Source organism: Ovis canadensis, chromosome 19 (genome assembly GCF_042477335.2).
Source record: "Ovis canadensis isolate MfBH-ARS-UI-01 breed Bighorn chromosome 19, ARS-UI_OviCan_v2, whole genome shotgun sequence".
Lineage (NCBI taxonomy): Eukaryota > Metazoa > Chordata > Mammalia > Artiodactyla > Bovidae > Ovis > Ovis canadensis.
This window is the reverse complement of record NC_091263.1, coordinates 63,073,838-63,090,408: the sequence shown is the minus strand read 5'-3', so window position 1 is coordinate 63,090,408 and position 16,571 is coordinate 63,073,838. Positions and strand designations below refer to the sequence as shown.

At 49.1% G+C, this 16,571-nt stretch overlaps 1 protein-coding gene across 3 annotated transcripts in view; it reads left to right on the top strand.

The window, feature by feature from the left end:
• Positions 1 to 16,571, top strand: part of NISCH (nischarin) — a 57,943-nt gene that overhangs the window by 20,539 nt on the left and 20,833 nt on the right. For 2 of the 3 annotated variants that reach the window (XM_069562129.1, XM_069562127.1), the window contains exons 14-15: positions 3,695 to 3,819; positions 4,924 to 4,973. In XM_069562129.1, coding sequence (XP_069418230.1) covers positions 3,695 to 3,819; positions 4,924 to 4,973 — 175 coding nt within the window. Of the gene's footprint in view, positions 1 to 114; positions 1,193 to 3,694; positions 3,820 to 4,923; positions 4,974 to 16,571 lie in introns of those variants that run through there. The other variant, XM_069562130.1, reaches the window with a different exon arrangement.

The window sequence follows — 16,571 nt, the reverse complement described above, 5'->3', positions numbered from 1 at the left end:
CGAACGCTGTGTTGGTGGGGCCGAGATGGGCTGTTGGTGGACCCATGGAAGACCAATCCCTTTCACCGACCCACTGTCTTAGCGTTTTCAAAGGGCTTTCACCTCTGAACCCAGGCATCCTCGGAGATGAGTGAGTGAAGCAGGTCCCATGAGTGTCTGCTGGCCCGGCCCCCACGGAAGAGGGGAGGGTGTGCCGTCCCGAGTGGAGCCAAGGCTCGGGACACACAGGAAGGAACGCCGCCCACCCGGGCTCCTGGAGTTGGAGAACTTGGTGTGAGGTCTTGGGAAAACAGTTTGACCCTATGTTTCAAGAGCCAGAAAAACGTTCCCACCCCTTGACTTGGTAACCCCGCTGGTGGGGATTTTATCTTAGCGGGTTAAGATAACAGGGAAGGGGGAGGTGAAATGCTCGGCGCAGCGCTGTTTCTGCCAGCAAAACATGGGCCACGGCGGGCATGAGAGAGAGAGGGAGGTTAAGCCGTGGTCCGGAGTTTCCTGCAGCCAGTGCCACCGAGCGGGGAAGGTGGGATATGAGGAATGCTGGGTGAAGTCAGAAAGCCTGTGCAGGGCAGCTCACCAAGGTCGCAGCCGTGGACGCGAGCCAGAGAGTGGACGGGGCACAGCGGTGCCGGAGTCGCCATGTTTGCTTTTGTAACATTCTTGATTGAGAAATTCTGGTTTTCTATTTCTTTTTTTTTTTTTTTTTATGTAAAAGGGGAGGGGGCCTGTATCACTTTGAAGATGCTTCCCTGACCTGTCTCCTGTCGAGCGGCCAGAGCCCTCCTCAGGCCTCCTCCCCGCCGCACACGGCCCGGCACAGCCCTGGGGCCTGCAGGGGTCTGCGTGGCTAGGCTCTGGGGACCGGGAGGTGCGGCTGGCCTACCAGGCTGGGGACCCACCAGTTCCCAGTCTGCCTTTGTCGAGGCAAGAAATCAGTGAGTGTGCGCAAGCGAGTGAGCTGTGGGTGGCGAGGGAGGTGTCTGCCCCCGCAGCTGCAGCTGTGGGCGGCCCGCCTTTGGTGGCGAAGCCTCTGCAGCAGCCAGAGCCAGACTCGGTCCCCTTCGCTGGCCCCGCTCCGGGGCACACCATGCAGTGGCTCACTGTAGTCCTCCCCCTTCCTTTCCCGGTCCTTCTACTGCACATTTAGACGTTGTCTCCAGATCCTCTTACAAATAAAACTGCAGTGGATGTCTCTGTGTGCACATCTCTTTCCTTTTGGTGAGAAACAACAAAGGTTGGGCCCCATCTAGGCATTCTGATGTCCCCTGTCCTGTCCCCTGAGTGGCCCTTTCTGACCACTTGTTTGTACAGACCACAGTCCAGGAAGGAAGCAGAAAGACTGTCCCTATTCACATTTCCTCAGCTCCAAACAGGGTTTGGGAGGGTAGTGACAGGAAAATGCTGCTGCTTGTTGCTAGTGTGGAGGAATCCACAGAAATTCGTGTCCAGTCATGTGCTGCTGGACCTTGCCTGGATGGGCAAGGATTTCTTCCTGTAGGGAGCAGCTTTGCTCCCACCCGTTTTTGTAGAAGTGGACATACTTATGAGTAAGCTGTCCCCCACCCCCGGAGGCCCGCCAGGAGGGGACACTATCCATTAAACACCAGGCCTCTGGTCACCTCAGGACCTGCCAGCCCAGCTTGTTGGCGCCATGGAGGGCTGTGGCCGTAGGGACTGATGTGGGAAGTGTCGGAGTTGATTCTCCAGCCAGGCCAGGTCCAGGGGCTGAGAGGAGGCTGTAGAGACGTGGTTAGGAGAGCAGGCGCCTGGCCTGGGTCCCCTGAGTTTACATCCCAGCTTCCCTGGCTGTGGTCCCCGAAGCAACTTGTCGCCTCCAGAAGCTCTGTTTTCTCTGCCCTACTTCGTCAACTCTAAGATGCACGCATTCCCACCTTGTGCCTCTGAAGTTGAGACGCGTCTTTCAGTCAGTGGCATCTCATAGTTGCTGTCAGCCAGCTACTATTCGTGATGGAGTTGGGGGAACACCTTCCGCGGACGCCTGCTAAGACCAAGATGGCGCCACGTCTCCGCGTCTTAGATTTGATGGGCTGTGGTAAATAATGGGAGGCGTGCGCGAGCTGACGCGGGGGAAGCACTTGGCACTGCTGGTCCATCAGAAGCGGCCAGTAAGGGCTCCCCACCTGTGTGTGTGTTGGAGGGTTTCCAGATGACCAGGACAGTCCCCTGAGAAACTTGGAGCCTCTTGGGAAGCTGAGCTGTACCCCCAAGGGAGAATGGGGCAGAAGGATTTGGGGCATTTGTGAAAGGTCTGTCTAGAGCAGCGAGGATTTTGCTCTGGAGGTGTATGTGAGGTGATTCTCAAAGGATGGTAGGATCTGAGCGCGTGAGGGAGGAGGGGGTGGATTCCGGGAGAGAATAGCATGCCTCATGCCTGGCTGTGTGCCTGCCGCCCTTCCTGCCTGCGCACAGCCCCTGCTGCTTTGCTCTGGTCAGGGTGGGGGGGGGTGGGCGCCGGGTCTGGATTTGGACCATCTGCCTGCCCAGCCCATGAGTAGAGGACCTGGGCTGTGCAGGTAGTCCTGACCCCAGGCCGCAACTGAGCTGGACAAGGGTGTGGGGCTCTGTGAGCTCTCTCTCAGTCATTTTGTTGGGCCGTGGTGACTGGTGGTAAAGTCAGGCTATGGAGGCAAGCCCTGGCCTCCTTGAGATTTTGGTGGAATTAGGGGTTGACACCCAGCATTCATTTAACCAGCTGCATTTAGGAGAAAGTTAAAAAACATTTTACCCTCAACAAGTCTAGGAAATGTTTGGAGTGAAATAATGGACCCAGATGAGCTGAATTCATACAACAACCTCAGCAGGCTTTAAAAACAGCCGGAATGAGTCAGAGCGTGCTGCCCATGGGCGGTGGCCTTGGGGAGAGTCAGTGGGGTGCGTCCTGTGGGAAGCTGGGCCTGGGTTGTCCTTGCCAGCCCGGGAGGAAACCCGAGCCAGCAAGCAGGCCTGGCCTTCTGATGAGGGGTCCGGGACTCCTGGATCCGCAGAGCTTCCCAGGGCTGTTGGGTGGTGGGGTGGAGAGGCTTCAGCTCTGTCCCCAGGAAGAGGCTGTAGGAGCAAACACGTGTAAGACTCCTGGAAATTTTGCCAAACTGCTCTCTGAACAGGCGGGGCAACTCGCCCCGCAGAACCTGCCTCTGCCCAGTTAGGCCACACAGCCTGACCTTTGCTGAAGTGAGAGGCAAAACTCCCTTGGATGGTTCAGGAGGGTGAGCTCGGTCCTGTGTCATGCCCACTGGCTGTTCTTTTGTGGAATGTCTATTCATTCTTTGCAGCCTCCTAGTGGCATTTCTTTCCCCCATTTTTTGTTATCTGTAAGAGCATTTTATAGAGTAAACATACAAGCCTTTGACAAATACTGTGAGCACTTTTTTCTCATTTCATTCAAGTTTTTTTTTTTTTTTCTTACAGAAGTTTAGTTATATGTAGTCACAGCTCAAGTTCTTTCTTTGGATTCAGGCTCAGAAATTCCCTTCCTGAGATTAGATGAGCGGGCGCTCGTTCTCTAGTTATTTTAAGGTTTTGGTTGTAACATCTTCTTCTGTAGTCCACTTGCCTGGATTTGGGGGCTCTGATTAGCCCCCAGCCATGCTGTAGCCTGAGGATGCAGCCCCGTTTGTTGAATGGCTGCTCTCCTGCCCCGCCTGCCCCACCCGCCTTCCCCTGGTCTCTCTAGGAATCATGTTCGTGCAAGAGGAGGCCCTGGCCAGCAGCCTCTCGTCCACCGACAGTCTGACTCCTGAGGACCGGTCCATTGTGGGAGGATGCTCTGATTCCTTGGAGTCCATTCCTGCGGGACAGGTAACCTCCTCCTCCTGCTCCCCGGGGTTGGTGACCCTGTGGCCTGCTCTCCTGCCTCCAGCTGTCTGCAAGTAGGAGGTGGCCGGTCTGGAGTCGTGGCAGGTGTGGCCAGTGCTTGGAGCGCTCTGCTGTGTGGTTCAGGGTCTGTTCAGTTAGCATCTGTGTGTCTGTCTCTCTCTCTGGGCTGATGGGGATAGGCAGTTTTCTCTCACTGGGTCCTAGGGGGTGAAGCCAGGTAACCCTTAGTGCCTGTGAAGACTTCCTGAGGAAGGCAGTTCAGAAGGTCCTGGGGGTGGGGGGGCTTATTTGCATTCCAAACCCATCAAGAAGTTTCTCCACTGCTGTCTGGCACCTCTGGGCCATTTTGCCCATTTCTGCTCATCAGCCTGGTATTCTGGGATACATTGTGACTTTGTTACCTCCCCTGTGGCTGCTACTGAGGGTCCCTGAGCTAATTCCTGTGTCTCTGGGAGAAAGAGGCCGGCGGGTGTGCGAGGGGCTCGTTTGCTGTGTGTGTGGGGAGTGTGCTTGGTGTCCGAGCCTGCCCACCCCTGTCTTTGCTCACCAGCACGGTCATGGCCCCGTGGCACTGGGGCAGTGGGCAGTTCCGCTCTGTCCCAGCACTCCCCAGCACTCTCCCTTCACCCACGGGCACAGTAGGAGGCTTCTGAGCCCTAGGTCTTCTCTGCTGTCCAGAGACCACTGGGAGGCCTTGCCAGGCCCTACACAGCCTCTGCTCACCATGTCCTCTTCTGGCCCAATACCAGATTGGTAGACAGTCCACACAGACTCTGGTATGGTACAGGGAACGTTCAGGTGCCAGACCCAGAGGCACAAGCTGAGCTGTGGAGGGTGAGAGGCTCTGGTCCAGAGGTTGGAAGCGTGGACTGGAGTCAGACCCAGGTGGGAGCCTCAGCCCTGCTGCGCATTGGCAGGGTAACTGGGTGACTCTGTCTCTCGGGGCCCCAGGATCCACCACAAGGTGGAGTGGGGATAGCGAGGTGCTTCCTGCAGGGCCATGAGGGAGGGCTCAGAGCTGGTACCTGGTGATTGCCAGGGCGTGGCTGGGCAGGTGGGGGCTGACTGTGTTTCCTTTCCTGGCAGGCACCTTCTGATGATTTAAGGGACGTGCCAGGAGCTGTTGGCGGTGTGAGGTAGGGCAGAGGCTGTTGTGGAAGACACTCGGGGCCTTCTGCATGTGCTCAGCATGGGCTGGTAGTAACCGAGATTGTGTGAAAAATCTGTTCATGGAAGTTGCATAGAGTTAGGTCTTCCTTTGAATAAACAAACAGATGAAATGGGCTCTGGTCTGTTTGACAGTTCTAATCCCTAAATTTGCTTTTCACAAGTGTTATCCTGTACTAGGGGTCAGCATGTCAAGGCCAGTTTAGTCCATTGCCTGTTTTGTACAATCTGTGATTTAAAAATGATTGTTCCATTCTCTTTTTTTAAAAAATTTATATATTTTTTAATGAGGCAAAGATGATTTAATGATAACAGGTACAATTCACAAACAAGATTGACATCGTAACCTATTAGACTCCTGACAGCAAAGAAAGAAAGATACAGAAAGCAAAAATCAGAAGAAATAGAAGGGAAAAGAAAAAAAATTATAATCATAGTGAAACATATTAACATTTCTGTGAGTATATTCTATTAAATGTAGGAAAAATAAGAGGATCATCTTGAATAATAATTAAACTATAGTAGATTTGTATTTATATTTATGTTAATCTTGTATCCTACATGAATACATGTAAAATTTTGTATCTCATACATTGTTATTGGATGTCCATAGAACATCTAAAGAAACTGGCAAAAAGATAAACATTACTAAATTTCAAAAAGTAGAATTCTTTTTTGTGTGTGATTCAGTTATGCATATACAGATATACTGGTTTTGAAATTACTTTCCCTTATAGGTTATTACAAGATTCTGACTACAGGTTCCTATGCTGTACAGTAAACCTTTGTTGCTTGTTCACATCTATTTTTTTTAAATAGAAATCTAGCATTCTATTCATACTAAATTAAACAAGTGGAATCAAAATGTTGTAAATTTTTTACTTAGGCAAAATTTCATAAGTCTAAATTCTAAACAGTTTCTAAAAAATATATATATGTATTTTTTATGTACAAAAGCTTTTTTTTCTAATTTCATCCCTTTTTTATTATTAAACTTTATAATTTATTTTGGGAGTTTAGCTGGTTATCATTGTGGTAGTTTCAGGTGGACAGCTAAGGGGTCCAGCCGTACGTACACGTGTATCCATTCTTGCCCCTCTGAGCCAGGCTGCCACATGACACTGGTTCCCTGTGCTGTACAGTAGGACCTGGCTGCTTATCCGTGTTAAATTTAGCAGTGTTTACATGTTTATCCCAAACTCTGTAACTATCCCTTCCCCTCTGGCAATTCTCCAAGTTCTCCAAGCCCTTCAGTCTGCTTTCTGGTTTTCAGATAAGGCCACTGGCATCATCTCTCTCTCGATTCTGCCTGTGCGGGACGCCATGCGGCATTTCTCTCTGGCTGACTCGCTTCGCGCGGTGTGGCGCTCCCTAGGCCCGTCCGTGTTGCTGCAGGTGGAGTTGCGTCGTTCTTTTTAGTGGCTGAGTGATGCTCCACTGTGTATCACGCCTTTCCCCGTTCCTCTGCCGATGGACGTTTGGGTTGCTTCCCTGTCTCGGCTGCTGTAAACAGTGCTGCAGTGAATATTGGGGTACACGTGTCACCTTGAATTGACGGTTTTCTCAGGGTATATGCCCAGGAGTGGGGCTACTGGCTCATGTGGTAGTTCTACTTTTAGTTTCTTAAGAAACCTTCAGACTGTTGTCCACAGTGGCTGTATCAGTTTACAGTGGAAAAGAGCTTTTTCACTACCCTTGATAAAGGTTTAGACATTACTTTGCCAACAAAGGTCCATGTAGTCAAGGATATGGTTTTTCCAGTGGTCATGTATGGATGTGAGAGTTGGACTATAAAGAAGGCTGAGCACAGAAGAATTGATGCTTTTGAACTGTGGTGTTGGAGAAGGCTCTTGAGAGTCCCTTGGACTGCAGGATCCAACCAGTCCATTCTGAAGGAGATCAGTCCTCAATATTCATTGGAAGGACTGATGCTAAAGCTGAAACTCCAATATTTTGGCCACCTCATGCGAAGAACTGACTCATTTGAAAAGACCCTGACGCTGAGAAAGATTGAAGGCGGGAGGAGAAGGGGATGACAGAGGATGAGATGGTTGGATGACATCACAACTCAATGGACATGGGTTTGGGTAAACTCTGGGAGTTGGTGATGGACAGGGAGGCTTGGCATGCTGCGGTCCATGAGGTCTCAAAGAGTCGGACATGACTGAGCAACTGAACTGGTAAAGGTTTGAGAAAGAACATGAAAAAAAAAAGAGATGGAGGAGCTGGAAAACATAAGCTGAATGAAATGAGAGCACTGAATATGAAATACAGAAAGTGAAGCAAAGCAGATGAGAGTGAAAGAGCCTTGTGTAGCCCAGTAGTCAACATTTCAGCACGTCTGCTCATCAGAAACGTATCTGGAGCTCTGGTGAAAAAGCAGGACCTGGGCGTTTGTATTTTTCAAAAAATTCTGAGGTAACTCTGATATGTATTTGGATTTTAAAAAGGGATTACAGGTTTTTCTATTGAATGGTAGTTCTGGTGATATAGATAAAGATATTTTTGTTGACCAGTCATGATACAATGGTATTAAGTGATTAATACTTACATAATCACATTAGTGAAAGATGTTTATCAGTTTGCAGAATCAGTAGACAAAAAATAAAAGCTAATTACAATTGCAAGCCATAAGGGGAACATGATTAACCTAACAATGTAAAATAATTACAATTTGGGGGTCAAGCAGAGTCATTTGATAAGTGGAAGTGCATACATCCACAGGTTTTCATCTGCTGTGTCTTTCGGTTGGTGCGTTTAATCTATTTGCATTTAAGATAATTATCGATATATATGGCCCTATTATCATTTTCTTAATTGTTCTGGGTTTATTTTCTTTGGGTAGGTCTTTTCCTTCTCTTGGTTTCCTGCCTTGGTGTTTTTGGTGTAAAGCTTTTTTGGTGGTGCTGAATTCTCTTAACTTTTGCTTGTCTGGAAAGCTTTTGATTTCTCCGTCAAATCTGAAGGAGAGTCCTGCTAGGTAGAATATTCTTGGTTTTAGGTTCTTCCCTTTCATCACTTTAAATCTGTCGTGCTGTTCCCATCTGGCTTGTAGAGTTTCTGTTGAGAAATCAGCTGATAGCCTGATGGGAGTTCCCTTGTCTGTTATTTGTCGTTTTTCCTGTGTTACTTTTAATACTTTATTTCTGTCTTTAATTTTTGTCAGTTTGATTACTGTGTGTCTCGCTGTGTTCCGCCTTGGGTTTCTCCTGCCTGGGACTCTCTGTGCTTCCTGGACTTGGTTGACTATTTCCTTTCTGATGTTACAGAAATTTTCAGCTATTCTCTCTCCAAATAATTTCTCAGGTGCTTTCTCTCTTCTCCTTCTGGGACCCTTACAGTGCGAATGTTTGTGCGTTCACTGTTGTCCCAGAGGTCTCTTGGGCTGTCTTCACTCATCCTCCATCTTTGTTTCTATGTTCTGTTCTGCGGCAGTGATTTCCACTATTCTCTCCTTGGGGGCGTTCACCTGTTCTGCCCCAGTTATTCTGCCGTTGATTCCTCCCAGTGTACTGTCCGTCTCTCTCTGTGTGCTCTTTAGTTCTGGGTCTTTGGTGAGCATTTCTCGGATCTTCTCATTCTTTGCCTCCATTCTTTTTCTGCAGGGTTGCCTGTCTCCACTTCATGCAGTTGCTTTTCTGGGGTTTTATCTTGTCCCTTCATCTGGGACATAGATTTCTGCTTTTTCACGCTGATTAGCTTTTCTGTAATGCGGTTTTTGTTTTAGCTGCTGTGGGACTGTGGTTCTTCTTGCTTCTTCTCTCTGCCCTCTGATGGAGGAGGCTAAGAGGCTTGCGTAAACTTCCTGATGGGAGGGCCTTGTTGTTGTTCAGTTGCTCAGTTGTGTCTGACTCTTTACGACTTCATGGACTGCAGCACGCCAGGCTTCCCTGTCCTTCACTATGTCCAGTTTGCCCAGACTGAGGTCCATTGAGTCAGTGATGCCATCCAACCGTCTCATCCTCTGTCGTCCCCTTCTCCTCCTGCCTTCAATCTTTCCCAGCATCAGAGTCTTTCCCAATGAGTTGTCCGCATCAGGTGGCCAAAGTATTGGAGCTTCAGCATCAGTTCTTCCAGTGAATAATCAGGGTTGATTTCCTTTAGAATTGACTGGTTTGATCTCCTTGCAGTCCAAGGGACTCTCAAGAGTCTTCTCCAGCATCACAGTTCAAAAACATCAATTGTTCAGCGCTCAGCCTTCTTTATGGTTCAGCGCTCACGTTCGTATGTGACTATTGGAAAAGCCGTAGCTTTGACTGTACAGACGACCTCCGTCAGCAAAGTGATGTCACTGCTTTTTAACATGCTGTCTAGGTTGGTCATAGCTTTCCTTCCAGGGAGCAAGTGTCTTTTAATTTCATGGCTGCAGTCACCGTCCACAGTGATTTTGGAGTCCAAGAAAATAAAATGTGTCGCTGTTTCCATTGTTTCCCCATCTATTTGTCATGAAGTGATGACACTGGATGCCTTGATCTTCATTTTCTGAATGCTGAGTTTTAAGCCAGCTTTTTCACGCTCGTCTTTCACCTTCATCAAGAGGCTCTTTAATTCCTCTTCACTTTCTGTGGTAAGGGTGGTGTCATCTGTGTATCTGAGGTTATTGACATTTCCCCCAGCAATCTTGATTCCAGCTTGTACTTCATCCAGCCCGGCATTTTGCATGATGTACTTTGCATATAAGTTAAATAAACAGGGTGATAATATACTGCCTTGACGTCCTCCTTTCCCCATTTTGAACAAGTCTCTCGTTCCGTCTGGTTCTAACTGTTGCTTCTTGACCTGCATACAGATTTCTCAGGAGGCAGGTAAAGTGGTCTGATATTCCCATCACTTTAAAAATGTTCCACAGTTTGTTGTGATCCACATGGTCAAAGACTAGCGTAGTCAGTGAACCACAAGTAGGTGTTTTTTCTAGAATTCTCTTGCTTTTTCTGTGATCCAGTGGATGTTGGCAATTTGATCTCTGGTTCATCTGCCTTTTCTAAATCCATTTTGTACATCTGGAAGTTTTTGGTTCACGTACTGTTGAAATTTGGCTTGATGGATTTCGAGCATTACCTTGCTAGCATGTGAAATGAGTGCAGTTGTGCAGTAATTTGAACTTTCCTTGGCATTGCCCTTCTTTGGAATTGGAATGAAAACTGACTTTGTCCAGTCTGTGGCCACCGCTGAGTTTTCCAAATTTGCTGGCATATTGAGTGCACTACTTTAACAGCGTCATCTTTTAGAATTTGAAATAGTTCAGTTGGAATTCCATCACCTCCACTAACTTTGTGGTAATGCTTCCTAAGGCCTACTTGACTTTGCGTTCCAGGACGTCTGGCTCTAGGTGAGTGACCATACCATTGTGGTTATCTGGGTCATTAAGACCTCTCCTGTGTATTTCTTCTGTACAGTAAGGTAACCCAGTTATACATATGTGCACATTCTTTTTAAAGTTGTTTCCCGTTATGGTTCTCCCAGGAGATCTAGTTCCCTGCAGTACACATTAGGACTCTGCTGTTCACCCATCCTTTTTGGCCTGAGCTGGGTCTTCGCTGCAGTGTGTGGGCTTTCTCTAGTTGCAGCTCTTGGTCTTGTTGCAGAGCACGGGCTGTACTAAGTAGCTGAGGCTCACAGGCTCTCTAGTTGTTACCAGCTGGTTTAGTTGCCGTGTGTCACGTGTGATGTTAGTCCCCAACCAGGGATCTAACCTGCATTCCCTGCGTTGGAAGGCAGATTCTTGACCACTGGTCCACCAGGGACATTTGTGTTCATTGTAAACATCGGAGTTTGCATCTGCTAACCTGGAACTCCCTGTCTGTCTCCTCTTCCCCTCCCACTTTGCAACTCAAAGTCTGTTCTCTGTGTCTGTGAGGCCGTTGTGTTGGCAGGTCTGTCTGTGCCGTTCTCCCTCCCTGTTTCATTTCTGTCTCTTCACCTGTCTGTCTCTGCCCCTCTCCCATCCTGCCCCTTTCTGTTCCGCTCCCTCTTGGTCTCTCTGCCTCTCTTTCTTGCTCTGTTTCCCTTCCTCCCTCCCTCTCTCTCGGTCTTTGTCTCTCTCCTGGTCTGTCTCTGTGTCTCTCTGACCTCCACCACCGCTCTGCCTGCCTCCTTCCCTTTCCCTTTTTCTGTCTCACTCTCTTTCTCCCTACTTTCCTCTCTCTCCCCCTTCCTCCCACACACACTCTTTCTCTCTGTCTCTTTCCCTCCTCTTCCCCCCTCTCTCAGTCGGTCTTTATCCCTCCCTCTTTCTTTCTGTTTCTCTCTTTGCTTCCTGCGCTCTCTCTGTGCCTCTCTCTCTCTCTGTCCCTCCCTCTTTCACTGTCTCCCCCTCCGTCCCTCCATCTGTCTCTCTCTCCCTGACTCTCTCCCTGTCTCCCTCTCTTTCTCTGTTTCTCTCTCTCCCTCTCTTCTCTCTGTTACACCCTCCCTCCGACTCTCTCTCTCTCAGTCTCTCTCCCTTTCTGGTTTTTTTGCTCCCTGTCTGTCTCTCCTTTCCCCTCTGCCTCTCTCTGTCTAGGTCTCTCTCTTTGTCTGTGTCCCTCCCTGTCTCCCTCCCCGCTGCCCGCCCTGTCTGTTGGTCTCCCTGTCTCTCCCTGACTCTGTGCCTCCCTCCTCCTCTCTCTCTCTCTCTTTGCTCCTTTCTCTTTCTCGCCCTGTTGCTCAGTTTCTCTTCCTCTTTGTTGTTTCTTTTTCCCGCCCTCCCTCCTCCTCTCTTGGCCTCTCTCTCTCCTTCCCTCTCTCTTCCTCTGTCCTTTTCTGTCTCCCCCGCTCCCTCCCCCCCCCGCCCCCCCCCCCCCCCCCCCGCCGTGCCTCTCCCCGCCCCCCATTCCCTCTTTCTTCTTTCTGTCTGGTCCTCTGCCTTTCTCTGTGCGTCCTTTCCTCTTTCTCCCTCTCTCTGTCAGTCGTGTTTCTCTCCCTGCATCTTTTTCTTTCTTTCTCACTCCCTATGTACGTCTTAGTCTCTCCTTGACTCCCTATTCTCTCTGTCTTTCTCTAATTCTCCTTCCCTCCCACCCTCTCTCAGTCTCTCTCCCTGTCTCTCTGTTTATCTTTCTCTCACTTCCTTCCCACGCCCCCCCCCCAGCCCTCTCTCTCTCTTTTTCTCCCTTCATTCTCTCTCTCTGCCTTCTCTCTCCTTCTCTCTCCTTCTCTCCCCTTGTCCCTTTCTCCCTAGCTCCTTCCCTCCCTGCCTCTGTCGGTGTCTCCTTGCCTCCCTTTCTTCCTCTCTCTCCCACCGTCCCTCTTTCTTTGTCTCCCGTTTTCTCTCTGGGTCTTTCTCTGTGTCCTTCTCTTCTTCCTCCCTCTCTCTCTGCTTGCCCCATTTCACGGTCTGCATGTCAGTGACGTCATCCGGCATTTGGTCTTTCTGACTCACCTCACTCAGTGTGATGATCTCTCAGAGCACCCATGTTGGCTTCAGGTGACATCGTTTTGCTCTGTTTTATGGCTGAGCAGCGCTCCGTGGTGTCCATGTACCACATCGTTATCCCTTCACCTGTCCATGGGAATTTAAGCTGTTTCCATGTCTTGGCTTCTGTGTGTTGTGCTCTGTGAACATAGGGGTGCATGTATCTTTCTGAATTAGTTTGTTTATTCATTTATGGCTGCGCAGGGTCTTTGTTGGCGCGGGTGGGCTTTCTCAAGCTGCAGTGAGCGAGGCTCCTCTCTGGTTGCGTGTGGGGGCCCCTCTCTGGTTGCGTGTGGGGGCCCCTCTCTGGTTGCGTGTGGGGGCCCCTCTCTGGTTGTGTGTGGTGACTTCTCTTGCTGTGGAGCGTGGTTGCTAGGGCGCGTGGGTTTCCACGGTTGCAGCAAGCAGGCCCGGTGGTGGAGGCGCGCAGGCTTTGGACTGTGTGGACTTAAGCAGTTGGGAGGCGTGGGCCCAGTTTGTGGCATGTGGGCTCCGTAGTTGGGGTGCACAGGCTTAGTTTCCCTGTAGCATCTGGAATCCTCCCAGACCCAGGATCAAACCCAGCTTCCCTGCGCTGGCAGGCAGGTCTTAACAGCTGGATCACCAGGAAGTCCTCTATGTATTTTTTTTATTTCTTCAGTGATTTCTTGGTTATTTAGTAGCATGTTATTTAGCTTCCATGTGTTTCTGTGTTTTTCATAGTTTTTTCCCCCATAATTGATTTCTAATCTCATAGTGCTGTGGTTGGAAAAGATGTTTGATATGATTTCTATTTTCTTAAATTTAGTGAACCTTGATTTGTGACCCAAGATGTGATCTGTCCTGGAGAATGTACCGTGTATACTTGAGAAGAAAGTGTATTCTGCCACTTTTGAGTAGAACATTCTGTCAGTATCAAGTCTATCTGGTCTGTTGTGTTATTTAAAGATTGTGTTTCCTTATTTATTTTGTGTCTGGGTGATCTGTCCAGTGGTGTAAGTTGGGTGGTAAATTCCCTTCTGTTTCTGTTACTGTCGATTTTCCCCTTTGTGGCTCTTAGCATTTGCCTTATGCATTGAGTTGCTCCTGTGTTGGGCGAATAAACATTTATAATTGTTATACCTCCTTGTGAGATTGATCCCTTCATTATGTACTGGCCTTCCTTATCTCTTGTAACAGTCTTTATTTTAAAGTCTATTTTATCTGCTGTGAGTAATGCTATTCCAGCTTTCTTTTCATTTCCATTTGCATGGAATATATCTTTTTCCATCCCCTCTTTTTCAGTCTGTATATGACTGTAGGTCTGAAGTTGGTTTCTTTTAGATAGTACAGGTCTTGTTTTTTCATCCATTTCGTCAATCTGTGTCTTGGTGGGAGCGTTTTATCCATTTTCGTTGTAGGTAATTATTGATATATGTGTTTCTATTACCATTTTCTTAATTGCTTTGAATTTGTTTTTAATGGGTCCTTTCTTGTCTTTGTGTTTTTAGCCTAGAGAAGTTCTTTCAGCATTTGTCATAAACCCGATTGGGTAGTGCTGAATTCTCTTAGCTTTTGCTTGTCTGAAAGTTTTTTTTTAACTTTTTTTTGGCTGTGTTCCTCATTATGTGGAATCTTGTTTCCTTGACCAGAGATCGAGTCCAGGCCCCATGCACTGGAAGCGTGTAGTTTTAATTGCCAGAGAAATCCCTTGTCTGTAAAGCTTTTGATTTATCCATTGAATCTGAATGATATCCTTGCCAGGTAGCCTAATCTTGGTTGTAGATTTATCCCTTTCATCATTTTAAATACATCTTGCCACTCCTGTCTGGCCTTCAGATTTTCTGCTGAAAAATCGGCTAATAACCTTACGGGGATTCCTTTGTATATTATTTGTTGCCTTTTTTAAAATTTAATTTTTGTTGCTTTGATTAATATGTGTCTCTGTATGTATCTTCTCCGATTTATCCTGTATGGGACTGTCTGGACTTGGGTGCCTTTTTCCTGTGTTAGAAAAATTTTCAAGTATAATCTCTGCAAATATTTTCTCAGACCCTTTCTCTCCTTCCAGGACCCCTGCGATTTGAATGCTGGTGTGTTTAATGATGTCCCAGAGGTCTCTGAGACTGTCCTTATTTATTTTGATTCTTTTTTCTTCATTCTGCTCAACAGTTCTTTCGATCTTATTTTTTCTTCTGCTTCAGTTACTCTGCTCTCAGTTCCTTCCGGGGCATCTTTCACTTCAGTTCTGGCGTTTCTCGTCATTGTTTGTTTGCTCTTTAGCTCTTCTAGGTCCTTGTACATTTCAGGTATTTTCTCGACCCGTGCCTCCGTTGTCTTTCTGGGATTTAGGATCAGCTTTACTGTCGTTGCTCTCTGAACTCTTTTTCGGGTGTTTCGCCTGTTTCCTCTTCATTTACCTGGTCTTGTAGGCTTTTACATTGCTCCTTCGTCTGTATCGTATTTTTTGTCTCTCTCTCTGTTTTTCGGTGAGTGGGACTGTTTCTGTCTTGCTGGTTGCTTGGCCTGAGACGTCCAGCCCTGGAGTTTGCAGGCCATGGGTGGAGCTGGGTCTCGGTGCTGAGAGGAGAACCTCAGGGAGAGCTCACGCTGATTAATATGCCTGGGGTCTGAGGGTCTCTGTTAGTCCAGGGGTTCAGACTCAGTGCTTCCACCGCAGGAGCTCAAGCCTGATCCCTGGCCTGGGAACCATGACCCCGCAGGTCACAAAGTGCTGCCCTCCCCCACCCCACCCCCCAAAAAAAGGCAACAGACAAGGAGCAGACAGTAAAAAGGAGTAAAAAATAAAACTAGAAAATATGTTAGAAAAAATAAAAGTGCAACAACAACAAAGCTAAACAGAATCACAGTAGCAGCCCCCACCCCACCTCTGCTCTGCCTCCTTCCCCCACCACACCCTGCCTGCTTGCATGGAGGCTCCTCCAGGCCCCGTAGGCAGGCGTCTGGGGCCCCCGCCAGCAGCTGGTCGGTGCCGCTGTGCTGCCGCCGCCACTGTGTTAAGGGCGTGCATCCCTTGTCCTGTCACCCCGCCATCCGTGCCTCGCCTCTGGCTTCCACTTTTGCTCCCGGTGCTCCCCAGTCTCCCCCCACCCTGCCGCCTTTTAAACATGTGACTGTGTATTGCTGAGCTGGGCCTCCATTGCAGTGTGTGGGCTCTCTCTGGTTGCAGCTCTCGGTCTTCTCTTGCTGTGCAGCATGGGCTCTGGAGCGCGTGGACTCAGTAGTTGCGGCTCGAAACTCTTGCTGTCACGAGCTGGTTTAGTTGCCCTGTGGGATGTTAGTTCCCCAACCAGGGGTCTAAGCTGCGTCGCCTGCCTTGGAAGGCAGATGCGTAACCATTGGGCCACCAGGGACATTCCTGTTCATTGTAAATATCAGAGTTTGCCTCTACTGACCCAGAACTGCCCGTCCATCCCTTCCTTCGCTCCCCCTTGGCAACGCAATCTGTTCTGTCTGTGAGGCTGTTTCTTAGGTAGGTTCATTTGTGCCCTGGTTTTTTCCCAGCCTTCTTTCATTGTCTGTTTCTCTTGCCCTGTCTCTCTCCCAGCCGCCTTGCCTCTCTTTCCCTCTCCCCCGGCACCACCCCCCTCACTGCCTCTCTTTCTCTCCCTTTCTCTCCCTGCCTGCCCCCTTCTCTCTGATCTGTCTCTCTGAATCTCTCTCCCCCCCTCCTCCTTTCAGCCTTTCTCTCCCTCCCAGCCTCTCTGTATGTCTGTCTTCCTCTGTGTCTCTCTTCCGCTTGCTCTCTTGGTCTTTCTCTGTCTCCTGGTCTCTTTCTCTGTCCCTTTATCCCTTTCTCTCTCTCTCTCTCCCTTCTTCCCACCCTGTCTCTTTCCCTCACTCTGTTTCTCCCTCCCTCTTTCCCTTTGCCTCCGTCCCTCTCTTTGCCTCCCCTGCTCCCTGGAGTTGGTCCCGCTTTCTTGCTCTGCCTCTTTCTGCCTCCCAGTCACTCTCTGTTTCTCCCCTACCCGCCCCCACCGCCCACAACACACACTCTCTTGGTCTCTCTCTCGCTCCCTCCCTTTTTCTTTCTCTCCCTCTCTCTCCCCCACCTCACACCCTTTTTCTTTTTCTCTCTCTCCCGGTCACTGTGTCTCCTCCCTCCCGCCCACTCTCTTGGTCTCTCCCTGTCTGTTTCCTTCTTTCTCTGTCTCCCTCCCTCCCTGTCTCTGGATCTCTCTCTGTATCCCCCTCT